General features: G+C 47.8%; 1 protein-coding gene across 3 annotated transcripts in view; it reads left to right on the top strand.

The window, feature by feature from the left end:
• The window catches only part of RHCE (Rh blood group CcEe antigens), a 36,083-nt gene extending 16,291 nt beyond the window's left edge, over window positions 1–19,792 (top strand). For 2 of the 3 annotated variants that reach the window (XM_008694581.2, XM_040619008.1), the window contains 7 exons: window positions 1,127–1,277; window positions 2,029–2,195; window positions 3,690–3,827; window positions 6,065–6,198; window positions 11,482–11,561; window positions 14,775–14,848; window positions 19,528–19,792. In XM_008694581.2, the coding sequence (XP_008692803.1) occupies window positions 1,127–1,277; window positions 2,029–2,195; window positions 3,690–3,827; window positions 6,065–6,198; window positions 11,482–11,561; window positions 14,775–14,848; window positions 19,528–19,554 (771 nt within the window). In that variant the 3' untranslated portion in view covers window positions 19,555–19,792. The remainder of the gene's footprint in view (window positions 1–1,126; window positions 1,278–2,028; window positions 2,196–3,689; window positions 3,828–6,064; window positions 6,199–11,481; window positions 11,562–14,774; window positions 14,849–19,527) is intronic. The other variant, XM_008694582.2, reaches the window with a different exon arrangement.
• Window positions 19,793–20,697: the final 905 nt, after the last annotated feature.

Raw genomic sequence — 20,697 nt, 5'->3', positions numbered from 1 at the left:
GTTGGAGCACAGTGGCAGGTCAAGGGCAGGGTTGTGGGAGTGGTCTGCCTTTTCCGGGAGTATTTTTATCACCCACCCTGTTTAGAATTGTTGGCACGTGGTGATAATAAAAAGCAGACAGACTTTTAATCACTTTTATTATTGTTTTAAATTCTCTCCAGACAATGCACCCCCTTACTGCTTGCACCCAGGGTGGGCCACTCCCTCCACCTTGCATTCCAGACATTGGAAAAGCCAGAGTGAAGTGGGACTGATGTGGGAGCATGCCTGTGGGTTTGAGGAAGAGCGAGGAGAGTGTGTCCGGAGTGGAGCAGGAAAAGAAGTCAGGGAGGTTAGGGGAGAGCCCATCACACAGGCTTCTACAGGTCATAGCAAGAACACGGACTCTGAATTGAGCAAGAGGGAACCACTGGAAGATTCTGAGCAGAGATGGCCACGAACTGACTTAGATGTTCGTAGGGTCACTCTGGCTGCTGTGTGGAGGGTAGTCAGTAGGGGCACGAGGGTGGAAATGGGGAGACCGGTTAGAAGGTTACTGCAATAATTTGGGGTAGGGGTGATGCCACGTAGGGCCTATATCAAGGTGGGGGTCAGTGAAGCATGGTGGTTAAAATCCTGCCGATTCTGGATATTTTTTGAAGGCAGAGTTGACAGGACTTACCAATAGTCCACTAAGTGAGTTATTAAGGATTCCTGACTTTGATATTCATAAAGCAAAATTAGCATATGTCTAGAATTTACTTAAGACTTTAGTTTGGTATTATAAGAAGTCTGGCTACTTCCTGCTGCCAAGTTTATACCACTCATCACTCCGTAAATTCTGCTGAAAAGTAGGAAGCAGCGGGGGTGCGTGTCTGTGACTTTTTGCCTCGCCTAAGTAGATCTCAGAAGCATTTAAGAGCTATTGATAAGGCCAACCAGCAGCTTCCCTGGAGTAAATACATGGCTGCTCCTGGGTGTCCTCTGAAAGGGGAACCGCTGGGCTGGGGAAGCTCCAAACACCGGTCTCATGACTCCAAGTCACACCTTCTGAACTTAGGTGAGGTTTGGACCTGGCTCCGGGGAACGGGGGGTTGGCTGTGGGAGGGGGCTGTGGGCACTCACCACCTCGCTGGCTGTGTTGCAGATGGACGGCCACTTAAGCATGATGCACATCCATGTGTTTGCAACCTATTTCGGGCTGATGGTGGCCTGGTCCCTCTCGAGGTGTCTGAATGAGAGGGTGATGGAGGAGAAAAATCAGACAGCAAAGAGCTCCAGTTTGTTTGCCATGCTGGGTGAGGACAAGGTGGGGGGAGGTGTTGGGGGAGGGTCTCACCCCTGGAGTGAGCGAGAGGCTCTCAAATGGCTGTGTGGAAAAATTTCCCTCCTTTACTAACCTGCCCAGGGTGCTCGGAGCCTCTCCATGATGACTCGGCTCCCCAAGTAGCGTTGCATGGATTCACGATCCCTTCTAGGGCAACGCTCTTCATTAAGATCCGAAGGAGGGGGGAGACTTGTGACCCTTGAGTTTAAATCAGTTTGCCTGCTCCTTTTGTCTTCAAGCTAAGGGAAGGAACTGGACAAGTGGAGAAAGCAGAGGCCAGCAGGGGAGAGAGGGACAGGGCGGGGAAGAGAACGGTAATACTGGCGTATCTGGCAAAGCCGCAGTGGAAATGCAGGAGCCCGACCGTGGAGGAGGCCGAGAGGAAATCGGGCAGTGAGATGGGCAGTAGGTGACCCAACAGCCAGCCGTGAGGCCAAATCAAAGTGGCACATTACATTTTCAGAATAAGCATTTGGCCATCACAAGCCGGGCTCAGGAGACCTGGGGGTTGGTGATTTCACCTCTCTGGGCCTTCGTTTTTTTGGCCGTGAAGTATGTTAGCTGGGCCGTTCAACTTGGGAATTCAGAGGAGACATGACTTGCCCAAAGTCACGTAGCTAAAAAGGAGCAAAGCTGAGACTTGCCCACCCCAGGAAGCCCCCGCAGGCTCAGGCTTTGGAGCAGGAGTCCTGGCTCTGGCCAATGATCTCTCTGGCCCCCAGGAACCCTCTTCTTGTGGATGTTCTGGCCGAGTTTCAACTCCGCTCTGCTGGATGTTCCAAAGGAAAGGAAGAATGCCGTGTTCAACACCTACTATGCTCTCGCGGCCAGTGCGGTGACAGCCATCTCGATGTCGGCCTTGGCTCGCCCCCGAGGGAAGATCAACATGGTGAGGAGGGGGCTGCCCCTCGGGCAGCACTCAGGTCTTCGAGGCTGGACACATATTCATGTCCCCTGTTCTAGAACCAGCCCCGCAGGGTGGGAGAAATATGCCGGGTGACAGCCTTGTCTGCCGTGTCATGGAGCATCGGGAAGGGCACTGGCTTATCAAAATGGGAACTGGAATTTGGAGACTATGAAATGATCAGAGGCTTTCTGAGGGGAGTGATTAAGTCTATTAGTGTTGACACCAAACAGACCCAAGTCTGAACCCTGTTTCTGCTAGTTACTGAAGCCAGCCACCATGAGCAAGTGTCAGCAGAGGAGAGCTAGAATAGAATCAGTCAGCCTCTCCCATTCCCCTAAGAAATTTCAAGAACGGGGTGAATAGAATTGGAGGTAAAGAAGGATGTTATTACCCTAGCCGTGTGACCCTGGTCAAGCCACTTAAACGTTTGGAGCCACAACTGGCTCATATGCAAAGTGGGAATTAAGAGACAATGCACATAAAGTGCTCTGTGGGGGAAATAGTGCTGGGCAAACATTAGCCATGTTACCAATGTAGCCAGGAGACTGTGTGTGTGTTTTGAGGGGAGACAGAGATGGGTGAAAGGGTAGAGCTAAAGATGAAACAAGTTTCCATGATGACAGGTATGGGGTCAGCCAGCCAGAGGTGGTGGGAAAAAGTCTAGAGAGACAGCAGGGCCTAGAGTGGACAGAGTGTGGCCATGCATGACAGGTTAAGCACTAAAGGGAGTGGGTGTCTTTCTGGGGGAGCTCCATGGTGACAAGGAGTCTAGGATCAAACAAGGTGGGGACATCTAGGGAGGCAGGTGTGGCCAGAAGGTCAGGGAAGCCCAGAAGCTGGTCCCGGGCCCCAGAGCTCCGAGACCTGGTTAGAGTTGAGAGGGCAGAGGGAAGTAGCATGAGAGCAAAGCAAGGCCCCAGTTCTAGTGGAACAAAGGATGTATTGGAGATGTGACCCAGGAGCAAGAGCTAGCTGGTTAAAGCTGGATCCAGTGGTGTAGGACGGCATAAACACCCAAGAGCCAATAATAACAATGAAAATAGTAAAAACGATAATAATGGCTTGTGTTTCTTGAGCCCTGCGCTCAAAGTCTTCCATGAGGTAACTCATTTAGTCTTAAAATAACCATGTTAAGAAGGTACAATAAAAACCCCATTCTTCTGGTGGAAAAGTTGAAGCATCCATGGCTCAGTGCCCAAGGACACATCACTAATAGGTGTGAGCGTGGCTAGGATACACTTCCAAGCTCAGTGCCTGCCAATCAGGGTGACTGCTCCCTGAGCCTGAGAAGTGGAGTAGGATGTGACCACTGATGAAGGTCACATAGTCTTAGCAGAGAGGAGGGGATGGTTTCAGGGTCAGTGAAGCAGGGAAGACATTACAGTGTTGCTTGCTCCCAGCTTCCCGAGTAACTCTAGGCAAGATGCTGTCCTCTCTGTACCCCACTTCATGCACCCACAAGCTATTTCTTTGCAGACACATATCCACAATGCGATACTGGCTGGAGGTGTGGCTGTGGGCCCTTCATGTCATCTGATCACTACTCCTTGGCTCGCCATGCTGCTGGGCTTTATGGCTGGACTGATCTCCATCGGGGGAGCCCTGTGCCTGCCGGTAAGGAGTTGGGCAACCGACACCTGGTTTGGCTTGGACCAGCAGGGCCCTGGGAGCATGGTGGGCCATCATGTGGTGCCCTGGGCTGCAGTAGACGGCCATCGGCACCTTCTCAGGCAGGCTGCAAAGCTTGGGTGAGGGACCCACCCAGGTTGTATTACGTATCTGTTAGGATCTGGGGAGCAAGTAACAGAACCCATTCAAGTTTGCTCAGGCATTGGAGGGAATATTGGAAGGCTACTGGGGTGTCACAGAACCCAAGGACAGGGCTGCTGCTGGGAACCCAGGAATGGCCGACACCAGGGACAGGAGTGTTGTGGGGAGCCCAAGAAGTCCCCACTCTTCTTTCTTTGCTTTCCCTGAGTATCTGCTTTATTCTCACTCTGTAGACCTCCTTCCCCTTCTCCTTCTCCTGCTCTTACGTGGTGGAATGTAGTCCTGCTTTTCAGGAAAGCAGCTAGGTGGAATTTCTTGGCCCCATTCCCGGGTGCTTCGGAGAAGGGACTCACGGGTTTAGTTTGGACAGTGCGCTTATCTTTGGCTGGGAGCGTGGGGGCCTGGAGCATAACACAGATGGCTGTTGCCCATGAGCCATGTGAACGAGGGTGGGAGGGGCAGCAGCCAGAGCAGGGATGTTGGGCTAACCCAGGCCGTGTCCACTTCTGATTGTTTAGTTCTTCTAAGTGGATGGACTTTCCTTCCTTCAACATCTGGCAGGTAGTGATAATACCAGAATACCCCGCGATAGCCAATTGGTTAACAGTACACTTCTAAAGGAAATAATTTCGGAGCAGCAACTCTTTGTGGGTTTGAAGCCTTGGTGGAGGAGAAAGGAGTAGACTTTTGGATGGCTCCAGAAGCTGAGTTTGGATGAACAATGGATATGCAGGGAGGCAGTTTCAATCCAGAATAGGGGAAGATGTACCAACAGTCTCATCTGACCAGCCATGGGGCAGTCTGCTTTTCATCTTCGAAATTGCGATGAATGTCTTTTATCTCCTCTGCTTTGAGGTCCTGTGACGAAAGGCAGAAGTGCGCAGGGAAACCTGCATAAATTCTCATCAGGCTGGGTGTCCGTTGCTTTCTTTGTGCCTGTTTCCTTGACTCCATCACTGGGGGAACGATTCAGAGATGATTCACTCACTCACTCATCCATCCATCCATCCGTCCATCCATCCCTTGGTCCATTCAGCACATATGCTCTAACACGAGTCCTGCTTCCTGAGCTATAGTGTGGTGAGGGCAGTGGCCAAATCAGCATAACGCCACACACCTACGCCAGCCTGAGCTGGATCAGGAAATGCTTCCTGGAGCAGAGGATGTCTCAGCCGCGTGTTGACCGATGACTAATATTAGCCAGGCAAAGTGAAGGGAAGTGTATCCTGGACAGAAGGAACAGTGTGTTCAAAGGCTCAGTGGTGAGAAGAGCAGACGGCCCAGCCAGGAAACAGACGCTGAAGCACTGGGTTCCCCTGGGAGTGTGGTGGGACCACAGTCTTGAGACATGGGAGATACTCAGGTGTGGCTCCTGGGCAGCTTGAGGAATCTGGGTTTTTACTCTAAAGACAGTGGGGGATCCCATGGGGGAAAGTCACCTGTCCAGTTTGCATTCGTATCCACATTGGTTGGCTCATGGTCCTCTGGGAGGCTAAGTGGTGGAGGGGAAAGAATGCTGAAGGCTAGTCCAGAGAGGGGGTGGTCGGATTCTTCTCATTAGTCATGTTGTCTTTGGGATGACAATTACGTTTGGGCTAGACCAGCGAGTCTCAATTACCCCCCGGGGACGTTTGACAATATCTGCAGGCATTTTTTGGTTAACACACGGTGCGGGGGTTGTTCCTGGCATCTCAAGGGTGGAGCCCAGGGACACTGTTAAACATCCTACAATGCTTGGGATGGCCTTTTCACAACACAGAAGTATCAGCCCAACGTGTGAGTCGGGCCTGGGCTAGACCTACTTGCTTCTCGAAGGGTGGTCAGGGGGCGAGTAGCGTCGGCATCACCTGGAAGTTGGTGAGAAACACAGAATCTCACGCCCCAGGCCCACTAACTCTGACTCTGCAGTTTCTCAAGCTCCCCACGAGATGCAAGTACACATTGAGGCCTAAGGAGCCCTGGTGGAGGTGAGCCCCAAACCTATCCCCTGTGGGTTTCCCTGGATGCCAAGGATCTGTGGAAAGCCTGGATAGGGGATATCCGTCTTCCATGTACATCCGCTTATCTGTCGTTTGTTCCAGGCAAATTTTAACCACGTGCTGGGGATCCACGACACCTGCGGCGTGCACTACACCTTTGGCTTGCCAGGTCTGCTCGGAGGGATCGCCTACATTCTGCTGATCATCTATGAGGTCAGCTGGATCAAGAAGTCTGTGTAGGTGACTTGGCTTATCCCCTTCTCACCCCATCCAACGCAGGAAGAAATGTGCCCAGAGCCCTCCGCCGAGGTGCATGCGTTCAGAGCCAGGCACTCAGCAGCCTTAGCAAATATTTGTTGGCAGATTTCTTAATACATTCTGCCTCGCCTCTATCTCTCCAGGCCGTGTTTTCTTTCTGAAAAGGGCAGCTTAGGTGCCGGGCAAAGGCAGACAGTTGTGAGCCCCCCCCAAATGGAGACAGAGCCTGTCCATCGGGCCCGAGCCAGTTGGGTCCATTGTTTAACCCCTGGTGGTTTAGGTCATGGTGAAGAGTGTGTCATGGAGTCAGATTCATCTTGACCTCTTACTAGCTGAGTGTGCTGCCTAACCTCTCTGAGCCTCATTGCCTGGTGTAAACGCAGATAATAACAGGGCGTCCCCTCACAGGGTAGTTGGAGGCTGCTTGAGGCCAGGCACCTTGTGGTTAAAAGGCTTTAATACTTTAATGTAGGAAAATGCTAGGCACAGATCATCCCTGAGGCCCAGAGAGAGAAGGAGCTTGGCTAAGTTCTCACTGTGTGGCAGGAACGTGGGCCTCGGGACTAGGGTCAGATCCTATGTCCTCCAGACAACAGACGCCAGTGACTAGTTTGACATACCTGAGCCCTGGCCATCACCGCGCACTGCCGCCCCGCCCCAGGAGTTTGTGTGATTATTACTATTATGGGCTCACATAAAATGAAAGTGACTTGGGCATGATACAGGAATAGATTTTTCCAGAGGAACTGATAACAGTGATAACAATAATAATGGTACTGGTACTGGTAACAATCACCACTGTTTATTGACCTCTTTCTAGGCGCTAGGCCCTATGCTGAAAGCCTCACGTGCATCACCTCATTTAATCCTCACATCCTCCGAGAGGTATTATTATCATACTCTAAGAGATGATACGTATGGGGAGTTATCCGCCCCCAGTCACTCGGCTGGAATGTGGCTGTAAAGGCGATGAGCACCTGAAGCAGGTGACGAGGAGCTCATCGTGTTTGGAGGCATCTCGGAGAAATCATGGAGGGCTGGGTCCCTTGGAGCTCTGACAACAGAGATGGCCACAGCCCCACGTTATAGGGATCACATACAGCGTGTGAGACGTCCCTCCTTGAACTGCTTGGGTAAGGGGGATCCCACCTCCAGGTGGGGAGGAGACGGTCTGTGTGAAGCAAGACACCGCAGTGATGGGCTCCAGTGATGTGTCTGCGCTGTTTTAACAGTAGCGCAACTCAGCAAATCCTTTCCTCTGTCTGAGCCCCGAAGTCCCTCTCTGTGGAGCTCAGGGGCCTGTAGGGGCCAGGCAGGTGAGGTTACAAGATGAGAGCAGCGAGAGGAGGCTGGGAAATCGCGGGCAGTTGCTCTTCGGCCCTGGGCAACCATGACCGTGCCAGGACCCAGGCTCAGTGTCCCCAGATCTAATGACTTTTCAAGAGAAGCCAGAAATCTAGAGTGGCGCACCTGCGCTCCCAAGCATTGACAAAAGATTTAGAATCATTAGAAACATCATGTGGGCCAAATTCTGCTCCTGGGTGGCCAGCCTGTGACTTCTGAACCACCTCCCTTCTAGCTCCCTACTCTGTGCTTCTGTGGCTCTCCTAGAGCAGTGGTTCTCATCAGCACTAGCATCACCTGGAACTTGCTAGAAATGCGAATGCTACCCTCACCCAGACCTGCACTGTTAGAAATCTGTGATGGGGCACAGTAATCCGTGTGTCAACCAGCCCTCTAGGGGATTCTCCTGCAAAGCAGTTTGAGACTACTAGCCTGGAGCAAACAACAGCAAAGAACAATAGAACACAAAACAAAGGCCAGCCAACCTATGGTGGCTACTAAACAAGCTGCTCTCCAGGGAAACCAAGCCCTGATCGCAGTGGTACAGATACTCCCGTCTGTGGCCAACAGCAACCATCGAGGGACTATCACTGAACTGGGAGTTGGCAAGGGTTGAGAACAGAGGCCGGTCAACCTGCCCCTGGGAGCGGGCTCTCGCACACCTCTGTGAGTCAGTCTCACCAGGATGGGACAGTGGAGGACCACGTAGTCCTCTCTCCTCTGTAGGAACCCAGCAAAGGGAAGGGGATAGCGACAGCAAGGACCTCTCTTAGAGAGGCCTCTGGTCAGCCGGAAGTCAAGGGCACAGGCTTCAGGGAGGGACAGACCAGGGTCCCATTTACCTGCCGTGTGACCTCAGGCACAGTATACTCAAACTCTCTTCAAGCCTCAGTTTTGATTGCACGATGGGCTAATAAGATCTGCGTCCCAGGTCTGCTGTGAAGATTCAGCATGGAGTGGACACCCTCTTGTCCAGGATTCTTGCTACTGCTGCTTCTACAGGAGAAGCACCTCTGCGTATGGAAAGAGGGACAGAGGACGAGCTGGGAGTCAGAGCACTTAGTGTGACACGTGGAGCAACGGTTTATTAGCTTGGTGTCATTGGACAACACGGTTGGCTTCTCATTCAGTCCACAGTGCTTGCCGAGCTCCTGTTCCGGGGAGCAAATGGGAACAGGTCCCGTGCTGCGCTTGCCGCTGGGATGGGGCTGGGTTCCCCAAAGCGTGGGAGTAAAGTGCTGCAGAGACACTTAAATAACATTGACTCCTGCAGGGCAGATGCTGTTTTTCAATAGTTCAGTCCTTCGATTGCATCAGGGAGAAAGCCAGCACTCAGGTGCTAAGCGTCTCTGCGCTTCTGACGCACGCTGACATCAGGTGTGAAGGCCCACGAGGCAGCCTCCGGCTGAGACACGTGCTCAGGCTGCATCTGGGGGAGACTTTCGCAACACTCTGTTTGCACTCTGTCTTTTTACACTTACCTCCCATTTCTCTTCCATTTACATAGGTGACTCAAAGTTTCCTTTTAAATACATTTATTTAAATGTTAAAAAAAAAAGTCAATTTAAAGAAAAATGTTTTAAAAAATAGTATCCTTGGAATGCCAATATGGCCGAATTTGTGAAGGTAACCCACAAACGGGAAAGATCTGTCTGGCCTTTGTGGGTAGATAGGGTTTGAATCCCAAGAGCCACCCATGCCAAGCCATGTGACGTTGGAGACCCTGGCTCACTTTCCTAACCTGGATCTCCCCATTTGTGGAACAGGGACGTTAACAGCTCGCTCAGAGGGCTGCTCCAGCATCATGTGAAATCAGACGGTAAACTGGGGAGCGGAGGCCGTGGTGCAGGGGAGCCCACCCTGCGTGGGGTCTCATTATGGCTAGGTCTGTGCCATCCATTTCAGCTTTCACATCACATCAGGATAGAGCGAACTGGGTGGTGGTTGGCAGTTAGCTGATACAGGGCTAGCTTCTGTGCTACCACCAAATATTACTTTAAAAAAAACCCGTTTTTGTAGTGCAGTGTACATCTAGAGAAGTAGAAATATCATCAGGGCACCACTGCATGGATTTTTCTGACACGCCCATGTGACCAGCACCCAGAACTCCTTTGTGTCCTATTCCAGGGCAGCCACAAACCTGACTTCTAACCCCACTGGTCGGTTTTGCCTGCTTTTGTCCTTCATGCAGCTCTTGTGTGCCTGGCTTTGACTCTGCCCTGCAGTGGGGAGGCTCTCCCACAATGTCGAGCATCTCTGTAGATTGTTCATTTTCATTGGGGTAGGGTGTAGAATTGTGCTTGGGATTTACTTCCAAAGTGACTGAGTGGTGACACGGAGAGCTGAATGTCATTGAAGGAAAAGGTTACTGTTACGGTTCTCCTGGAAATGAGAGGCTCCGCACACCATGTAGGGCCCCACAAAACCTTATCCCACCCAGGGACCGGGCAGCAGAGAGAGAGGAACTGAGACTATGCCTTCAGGTGGGTGGCAGTGGGGTGATGGGGGTGAGGGGCGGGAGTCCCTTATTGGGCAGGAACTGAAAGCATATGTTAGAGTTTATGGTCAGGGGGTTGATCATATGAATTTTGCCGTCCCTTGAAAGCTGACTTGCTGGAGAGAGCGCGGTAAACAATTTCGGCCATTAGTTGGGCCCCGTGATAAATGAGTGCCGTGTAGACAAATACAGAATCTAAGAAACACAGTTAAAACAAGTGTTCCATTGTGCGAATACAAAACAATTTATCCACTACTGATGAGCATTGCGTTCTTTCCCGTTTGGAGCTATTATGAAGATTCTAGGATCGCTGCTATGAACATTCTAGCACTTTTTTTTTTTTTTAGAACATACAAATGCTCTTCTGTTGAGAAGATGCCTAGAAGCAGAATTGTTGGATCACGGCATTCATAGGATCCATTTAGAGGATATGACCAGTTTTCCACTGTAGTTTGTGCCAGTCCAGTCACCCGTGGCACCCAAGAGTTCCCTTTACCCCATATATTCTCCAACACCCCATATTTTCCTTCCTTTTAAGTTTATCCGCTTAGGCATCAAACATCATTTTAATTTTAATGTCCCTGATGACCGATGAAGTGCAGCACTTTTCATGTGCTTTCTGGATATTTGAACATCTCCTCTTGTAAATATCCGTCCAAATTCTTTTGCCCATTTTTCTGTTGTGTTGTTCTGCCTTTTTCTTATAGATTTGTAGGAATTCTGGATATAGAGCCTTTGTCATATAAATGTGTCATGAATATCTTCTCCCATTTTGTGGGTTATCTTTCACCGTCTTAATGGTATCTTTTGATGAACAGAAGTTCTTAATTTTAACACAGTTCACTTCATCATTGTTCCCTTCATGTTTGTGGGTCCCGTTTAAGAAATCTTCGCCTACTGCAAGGTCATGTAGATGACCTCCCAGACCACTTCATAGTTTAAAGTGAGGTCCTGCGGTTGCCTAGAAGGAGAGAGGACAGGGAAGTATGTTCAACAGGGAGTTGAGCCTGACAGCCACGCTCTATTCCACCTTGCCCTGATGGAAATAGAACTTTCATCTGTAATTGCCTCATGAGGGAACTTGGGGCTCAGAGAGGTTAAGTGACTTGCCGGGGATCATGCAGCTAGCGACAGTCCTTGGACGTGAACCTGGGTTTTCTGCCTCCCAGTCACGTTCATCATCCATGGTTTCTGAGAATTGAAGTCAGCTAAATAGGATCTTGGAACCCCCCTTTCTCTCCTCCATGTCTGGGTGGCTTTGCAGGAACACGACAGGGGAATGGGTTACCTGGGGAGAGGATGCTTGTTCTTCTGATAGCCCTTCCTGACAGCATCACTGCTGTTGCAGACAGTCCTTCTTGACTCCGATGGCCTCTGGAGTCTGATGCCTGATCGTGACTACAGCCTGCTTTGTTTCTAGGATCAGTTACCAGTTGTTCGTTGGCACCGGGACACTCAGCTTGGCCGTGGCTTCGGGTCTGATAGCTGGTGTTTTGACAGGTAAGTGTGAGATCACCCTCCTTCCCGCATGGCCCAGGACACAGGACCTGAGGCCAGAGGGCATCTGGCCCATGGCTGCACGTGTCTGTGCCCATCCCCTTCCCTGCGAACCCCCGCAGCTCGAGCCAAATGATGCAAAGGGGCTCAGACCTTGATTAACAACAAAAACAGAGTCACATGATTTCAGCATTAGAAAGGCCCTCAGAGGTCACCTGCTGGAGGTATGGACTCTGAGGGCCAGAGAAAGTAAGAGACTTTCTGGAGCTTACAAGTAGCAGTGAGGGACAACATTGCAGCCTCTTGAGCTCAGGGCTGATGATTTCACCCAATTTTGTACAGTGAGCCAAGGAAGCCCTTATGCCAAAAATTTTACCTTCACTCCCTGAGAATACCCATACTATTATTTTGTTCAGCAAGTATTTATTCAATATCTTCTACAAGTCAGGGCACTATTCTTAGGCCCTAGGGACACAGCGGTGAAGAAAACACGTTCCCTGATCTCATGGAGCTGATATCCTAGTGGAGGGAAGGGGACAATAAATAAACAGATAAGTAGAGTATTTACTATGTCAGAGGTGGTAAGTGCTGTGAAGAGAAATAACTCAGGGTAGAGGAACACAGAGTCAGTCAGTGTGGGGGTGGGGTGCTCTTGTAGAAGTGTGGGAAGGGAAGGCCTATCTAATAAGTTGACCTTTAAGCAGAAACCTGAAAGGAGAGAGGGAAGGAGACATACCATGTGTTTATTTGGCAGAAGAGCATTCCATGAAAAGGGATAGCAAGTGCAAAGGCCCTGAGGCAGGAGCAAAGCATGCTCAGTGTGGCTGATATGGATAGAGTGAAAGGGAGAGTGGCGGGGGTTGAGAACAGAGTGGTAACAAGGAGCCAGATCATTCTGAGAGATGGGAAGCCACTGGAAATCTTTAAACAGAGGATTGAAGTATGCTTTTGCTCCTGCAATATGACAGAACAGCAAAGACCCTTAGGGAGTTACTAATTTGCCAGTCTTATTTATATGCTAGGCAAAAATATGATTTCTGTCCAGAACTGCTCACCTTTATTCTATAGGCAAACAGCTTTATTGGTTAGACATTCATATACTGTGTCCCTAAGCAGGGAATGAATGCCAATTAAGAGACATAAAGGAGTTGTATGGCGTTGGGCACATCAGTTTACTGTCTCTGAGCCTTGGGTGGCTTCGCTATAAAATGAAAGGATGATGGTAACTAATCATTTGGCTTCTTTTATGCTTCAAAACATGCAGGAAGGTACTTTTTGGAATTGCCTGGGTGGTTTTAGAGAGCAAGACTGACTAGAATTGCTCTAATATACCCATTGGCCTCAGCTTTCAGCAGAGTCGAGGTGATTGATTAGATATAGATGAGACAAATGCCTCCCTCCGTAAGTTTACATTCTATTCGTGGTGGCGGTCTAATCCTGAGTAGGGTTACCAGATGAGACAAATGCCTCCCTCCGTAAGTTTACGTTCTATTCGTGGTGGCGGTCTAATCCTGAGTAGGGTTACCAGATGAGACAAATGCCTCCCTCCGTAAGTTTACGTTCTATTCGTGGTGGCGGTCTAATCCTGAGTAGGGTTACCAGAATAGCAAGTGGAAATACAAGGTGCCCGTTTTTTAAGTTCAACATTAACTGAGCATCTGTATTTTATCTGGCAACCCTCCCCCAGACTGTGACACCATTCACCATTGTCACTAGCATTCACAAAGTGACACTGATTTGCACGGTCTTGTAAAGCACCTGGGAGGGCTTTTTTAATGCTTTCCTGGAGTCGAGAAGGAGAACAGAATATTGTTCCTTTAAGAGGTAAGACTGACGAGCGTTCCTCTCTACATGTGGCTTTGAACATAAGAACACTGGTGAATAAAATGAACATGAACATGGAAGGGGTAAAGAGGCCACCAAGCAGCCAAAATAGCACTAAATTGACCCCCTAAAGCTGAGCATTTTCCTTGCCAAGAGGCCCCCCAGCTTGGGGCCTGCCTACACTTACATAAGAAACAATCCTGTCAAGTATGGTTATTGGGTTTCCCAGTTCCGGCAGATTAGAAATGGCAGGTAAGAAGTGGGACAGGTTTCTAGAGTTAAGGCACACTAGTAGAAGTGAGAGGTGAAAGGAGACAGCCTAACGGAAGAAAAGAAATTCTTAAAGCCAGACGCTAGAACATGAAAGCTTGGGCTGCCAAGAGAAGCCAACAACCCTCGACAGCTTCATACTTCCTCTTCATTATATAGCGCGTTTCATAAGTGGATGTTCCTAGCAATGGTTCTGATAGAAAAAAAAACCAGTCTAAATGTGTTTAGTGTTGTCTCATAAGACAAGAAAATATAGTATATTTTGGATGGATTTTTGTCAGTGGTGAGTAAGCCTCAGGTATCTGGAAAGTTTCGTGTAGGTGTTAGAGATCGTTTCTGAATAATTCTAGCTAAATGAGGTATGCTGGTTACACCCTATATGTCAATATCAGTTAAAGGTGTGCATTACAAAAGGAAAATGTGAATAAGTACACGCCTACTCTTGTTAATCTTACTACTTAATACATGGGGACCGATCACCACTAAAAATAACGCAGATAAATCTATCAACGGCATTTCCCTGGTTCATATGAAAGGCGAGCAATCCCTTTATGTGTCCTGGGAAATTCAGCCTACTTTGGGCAGCTGGAGGAATACACAGGGCCAAGCTCTCTGGGCAGAGGCTGGTTGGGTGAAAAGAACAATAGGCACGAAAGCAAGTTATTATAAACTACTTTCATAACTACACAAGTGGAGTCTTGAGCTGAGGTCACAGAATTTACTGGAGCCAGTGACACCTGACTGGAGCCCCTAATTGGAGTTGCTGTCCATGGTAGCTCTTGTGGTCTAAATAGATGGGCTTTTAAGTAGGAGCGCCGTCTGACTGGGCTCTTCTACTCCACCTCGGGAAGCATGTCAGATCGGTGGCTACCGTACACCTCTCAAGATCATCTAAACCCTTTGGAGATAATTGCTCTTGCCAGTTTCTTTTAAAAGATGTCCGTAGAATTAATAAAGCTGGTCCAGGAAGGCCAAAGCTTCAATTTGTCTGTCTCCTGGCTTTAAAAAAAAGGGATTTTTGTTCAGATAACCGTAGTTGATATGGTTATGATATTTTGATGAATTTTGAGATAACAAATGCTGTGCTCTAAAGGTTTAACATGTAATTATGAATTTTAACAGGTTTGGTCTTAAACCTCAAAATATGTAAGGCACCTCATGCGGCTAAATATTTTGATGACCAGGCTTTCTGGGAGGTAAGATTTTTAACCTAATGTCATTGATGCTGAGTGACTGAACTTAAAAAGATATGTTATGTCTGTATATATGTTGACTTGGTGTTTGTGAGAACAAAATAAAAACAGTGTGTGTGCGTGTCTGTGTGTGTGTGTGTGTGTGTGTCTGTGTGTGTTGGTGAGGGCTGGGGAAGTGGTAAAGGTTACCATTCCCCTGATGCCTCAAAGTCACTGAGCATCAGAGATGTGAGAACGGCTGCTGGCCACACTTTCCCCATCTGGGGTCATCAACGTGGGCAAAGTGTTTGGCGTAAAGGTGATGGAATCCTGCAGTGCACAAGCTGGAAGGACAGCACAAGCCAGCAAGTGCAGTCTCATTTGACAGACACACTGAGCAGAGCCATGACCGTCTGAGTTCTCACAGTGAGTGTGCAGCCGAGCCGGATCTAGAACACAACTCTCGATCAACAGTAGCTAGTGGTCGTAAGACCACTTGTACTGTAGGAATCTGGGATCCTTTAGCCAAAGGACAGAGAGCTTGAACCACGCGGCTGCTGCTGAGGGTCTCTGTTTCCCTGTAGTGTTTGTTGTCAAGACTAGTCTAGAGAGAGGCTCAGGGCTCGTTCCCTGTCACCCCACTGCCCTCTTCCCTTTGACCAACACTCATAGTTCACCACGTACTCTGATGCGTCACCGTACGTAACTTCCATATGATGCTGAGGTTGGCTGGGCAAAATTGTGAAATTATAAATGGGAAGTGGAGGCTGACAGAGGTCAGGCTAATGCCCAGCATCAGACCTTTGCGAGTGGCAGAGATTAAGACCAGGAACTAGACCTCCCAAGCCAATCCTTTCTCCACCTGGCATGCCTAGATACCGATCACTAAGGGGACAGAGACCCAGCCTCATTATGGGCCTTGGCAATAGTGTTTGTAGAGAGAACCTGCCTCTTCTTCTCCTTTGCCTCCTCCTTTTACCTCTTCTCTTAACTCCGTTTCTTCCTTTTCCATGTCAAAGAGCTTTATGGAGGTATAACTGACTACAACACACATATTTAAAATACACAATTTGATACATTTAAACATATTTATATACCTATGAAACCATCCCCACAGTCAAGATAATGAACATATCCGTGGCCACCATGTTTCCTTGTGCCTCTTTGAAGCTATTCCCTCCCTACTCCACCCCGTTCCATCCCCAGGCAACCACTGAACTGCCTCCTGTCCAATAGATTGGTTTACATTTTCTATAATTTTGTATAAATGAATCATACAGTACGTTCTTTTTCCGGCTTCTTTTACTCAGCATAATTATTCTGAGAGTCATCCACGTTGTTGCTTATAAACGGTCTCATCTTCTACCAGCTTCTCCCTACAGCCAGTTTCTCTCAGTCCCTGCGAGCATTCTTGCCCCTTCAGTGGTAAGCAGGCTAATCTAGTGAAAGGACTCAGAAAACTTTTAATTCATCCCTCAAGTATTTCTTGAGTAACCCCTACATGCCAAGCATTCTGCTAATCAGCCAGGGATGCCACAAACGGACCAATATCCAGCTCAATTATTTGAGTTGCAGTAAATACTTGCTGAATGAATGAAGGAAATGTGAGGAACCCCACCTAACGCTGGGCACTGCAGCAGCGGGTGAAGTGGAACCATGGGGACGGACCTAGAACGGGAAGACCTGAATTCCAGTCACCGTTCTGCAGGGTCTCATGGAGGCAAGTTCCTTGACCTCTCTTACTGGTAAAATAAGAATGGTAATCTTTGTTCTACCTCTCTGGGTTGTTTCGAAGACCAAACAAGGTAATAATGGCTGTAACTACATTCTGTAAACTATGGAATGCAAAGCACCACGTGAACAGGAAAGCTTATTACTGGGGGCTTAGCCAACCATGAAGGAATGCGTAAGCATGATACTTATCATTTATCGTAAGCCGATGGTTTCCGATTTTGTGCTAGATGCTTTTCGGCATTATCTGATTTTATCCTTACAACAACCCCGCACAAGAGTAAGCATCCCTGTCTTAAAGATGAAGAATGGGGGCACCTTGGTGGCACAGTCAGTTAAGCATCTGACTCTTGGTTTCAGTTCAGGTCATGATCTTGGGGTTGTGAGATTGAGCCCCACGTCGGCTCCGGGCTCAGCACAGAGTCTGCCTAAGATTCTCTCTCTCTCGCTCTCGCTCTCTCTCTGCCCCTCCCACTGCACTCTTTCTCTTTCTAAAATGAATGAGTCTTAAAAAAAAAAAAAAGTTGAAGAGTAACTTGGCCAAAATGATAAAGCTAGTAAATGGAAAAGGAGGAATTTGAACTGGTGTCTGTTTGGCTCCAAAGACACAGACGCTCCTGGAGGACAGTTACTCCCCCCGCCCTTCTGATTTCTCCTCTTATAGCTGAGCAGAACATTTTATTCAGCAGCGGAACACAGCTCTCATTTGAAAAGCCAAATATCCATTAAAGAGGCAAGAATTCAGACTTCCAAATCTGATAAATCCAGGGGTAATTTTTTTTAATTTTTTTTTTTGGCAAACCATCCGAAAAAACATTTTAATCATCCTCAAATGTCCTAACGCACTTCAGGGAACCAGACGCCTGGGGGTTGGAAAGGACATTCCCTCACTGGTTGCCCAAACCATGCCTGGCAGTTCTTGGGATGGGGCATTCACCACTCCCCAAACGTACCCATGTCATCCTTGGATGGTTCTATTACTAATTAATCATTCACTCACTAATTCCACTTAATGTATTACCTAATATATGACAGAGCTCTTGCGTGAAGACAAATCTAAACGAAATGAATTTCCAGATCTCAAGGAACTGCACATACTAACCCTCTGTCTTCCTGTACATTACAACGATCCTACCTGACACAATTTTTCATAAATTCCTTCCTTCCGCTTTTTATTTCAATTTAATAACCCATGGATTTTATTTAATGCTTTCCAAAGCACAAGAACTCACTGGCACCCACTTATTAAAACTAATTCCACAGTTAACCTTTCTGAAGAAAATAGCTTTTTTGCAAGTCTATCGCAGACAAGCCCCTGTCCTGGGTACTGTGTGGGGGTTCAGAGAAACTAGGGCTTTCACCATGTAGAAGGACTGGATCTTTCTATGTGCACAGCTCTATCATTAAGCACTGAGTGAGTCATCCTGGCAGTAGCTGCTGGACAGACGAGAGAAGGGAAAGATCCTGAGTTTGGGGAGGTCAGGGAACACAGAACTTGGAGCTGTGCTGGATTTGGCTAAGTGGCCGGAAGTGAAAGACATTCCAAGCAAGGGGAAGGTTGTGAGCAAGAACCAGAGAAGCAGGAGGCAACCTGGCTCAGCGGGATGGTCGGTGAAGGGAAGGAGGAAAGGCAGGCGGGAGCCACTTGACTCACCCTCCAGGCCACTGGAAGCTCCCAAAAGTTTAAGTGGGGAAACGAAAGGATAATGGCTGGGAGTTGGGTAGAGTCAGACCAAGCTCGGAGGATGGATTCTGGAACGAGTGCAGTACGCTGCAGATCACCCACTGGCTTCTGAACAAGTATTTGCCGTTTATTTTAAAAATGATTTTATTGCCAAGAAACATAAACACCACCACTGTTTTAGCATATAAATTCCTCAGAATGTGTGACGTCCCTCCTGCCGTGCTGGGCAAAATTCTGAAAACCTAGCCTCGTCCCACTGGTATCACCCTGCTTCTGATTTAAGATGCACGTTCTAGACACACAGTAAGGATCCAGCAAATGCTTGTTCAACAAAAATGAGGAGAGTGGGTTTCTAAAGCAAAGTAGGAAAACAGATTAGGAGCCTACCAACTGACTCCTCCCCTCTTGGAGAGGCCCCTGAAAAGAGCCTTGTTACGGAAAGCGGATCTGAATTCGAGCCCTAGTTCACCCACTGGCAAGCTAGTACCTTCAGGCCCGTCACATTACTTACCTGGGGCTGTTTCTTCATTTGTAAAATGAGATCAAATTCCACATTGTGGAGTCAGACGGATCTGAGTTCTACCAGCCCTTGTTCTGTGATCTCTCAGAGCCTCATTGTTCCCATCTCCGTGGAGAGAGGAACAGTAATATCTCAGCAGGTTGTTGTAAGGGCTTAAAGATCATGTGAAATGATAGCACAGTGATCCTCAGAAAACACCCCATAAATGTGAGCCACTCTGATTTCCACTTCTACAATTCTGTGGTCCATGCTACTCGAGGCGCAGTGATTTATGGCAGGGTGTGACGTGACACCACCCAAGAATTTAGGATATGCTTAGCTTGCAGAACAGAACACCAAAGGAGACCTAAGAACGATCCTCAAATACTTGAAAGATTGTCATGTAGAGAAGGACAAATGTGTGTTCCCATGCTTCTCCAAAGAATGTAACTAGGCCCAGTGGGCGAGGCTGTATAAATTGCTAACAGTTTGAACTCGTCTGCAAAATGGAATGAATTACTTCAAATGGTAGTACGTCCTCAGTCACTGGGGGCATTCAAACAAAAACCAGATCACTATTTATCAATGACTCATGTAAGGAACTGTAAGAAATGAGATCTAAGAGTTTTCCAATTCAGATTTTGTGAAAGACCCTCTAAGACCTTTGTGATGAGACCACATTTTGGTCAACATGTCAGTTTCCAGAGCTCAAGCCAGAGTCAATATGTGTCCAAATTTTAAGACTATCAGGGTTCATCTGTAATAAAAATGTTTGCTTTGCTTTCACAGTTTCCTCATTTGGCTATTGGATTTTAAGCAAAAGCATCCAAGAAAAACAAGGCCTGTCTGAAAATGAGACAACTTCCTTTCACTGTTGCCTCCCTTTTTTTTGTGGATGACAGACACTCGTTACAGCAAAGTCTCCTTATATACAATGGAACAAAGTCAGAGATGAATTTGATATTAAAAAATAAGATTAAGAATTTATTTGAATGGTAATTTCCTAATAGTTTAAAATAAATGTTTGGTTTCATTAAAGATGATGCTATCAGTATTTTCTTGGTGCAGACATGTAATTAAAGTATTGGTTCAATTTTATTGACAATTCTTAGATTCTTTCTCATGCTTAACAAAGTGTGCTATGCTAACCAGTGAACTCTTGTCTACATCAGCAGAGTATAAAATAGGAAAAAATTAAGGATTCACTTATATTTAGTCCTATAATGTGACACTGCGTTTCTATTCCAGCAGTTTCACAAAGTAGTTCTTATACCCTGGGTGCATTCTGGATTTAACTGTAGAGAAAGACATTACGGTCAATTGTGGCGATACAGTGTCTCAAGATTAAAAAACTAGTTCTATGACCTTGAGAAAACCATTTACATTTCCACAGTGTGGGTTCCGTCATCTGTAAAAAGAGGAGGTGGACCTTCAACCTTTCAGATGCCCTCGAATTCTCTGAAAACCCACTGTGAGTGATTGGCTGTGGGATGGCAGCAAAATGGCCATTTCTTTGGGTGTGTCTGAACGCCCAGGCGATATTCCAGATGTACACGGTGAAAGACCAGGTGGCTGGTGTGGACGAGAGCACCACGAATTTAAATCATCTAGGAGATATTCTGTGTTTCAGGAAGGGCTAACGTAGCAAGTTTTATGAAAGAAAACATTTCAAGCTATATTTCTAAAGAACATGTACCCCATAGCTAGCTCATTTAAAAAAAGATTCCCATTCTGCCAAGGTTGGCGGGGGGTCCTGACAGATAGCAGGGTTCCTGACAGATAGCAGGGTTCCGAAAGGAACAGACTATGAGAATTCTCATAGTTAATGTTTGTAATTTTAATTGACCTTGCTGGTCTATTTTGAGGTTAGTGGTTTGGTACAGAGATACAATGAAACTTGGAATCCATTGGGGCACCTGGGTGGCACAGCGGTTAAGCGTCTGCCTTCGGCTCAGGGCG

Source organism: Ursus maritimus, unplaced genomic scaffold, assembly GCF_017311325.1.
Source record: "Ursus maritimus isolate PB19 unplaced genomic scaffold, ASM1731132v1 scaffold_32, whole genome shotgun sequence".
Taxonomy (NCBI): domain Eukaryota; kingdom Metazoa; phylum Chordata; class Mammalia; order Carnivora; family Ursidae; genus Ursus; species Ursus maritimus.
This window is presented reverse-complemented; position numbering and strand designations above follow the sequence as displayed.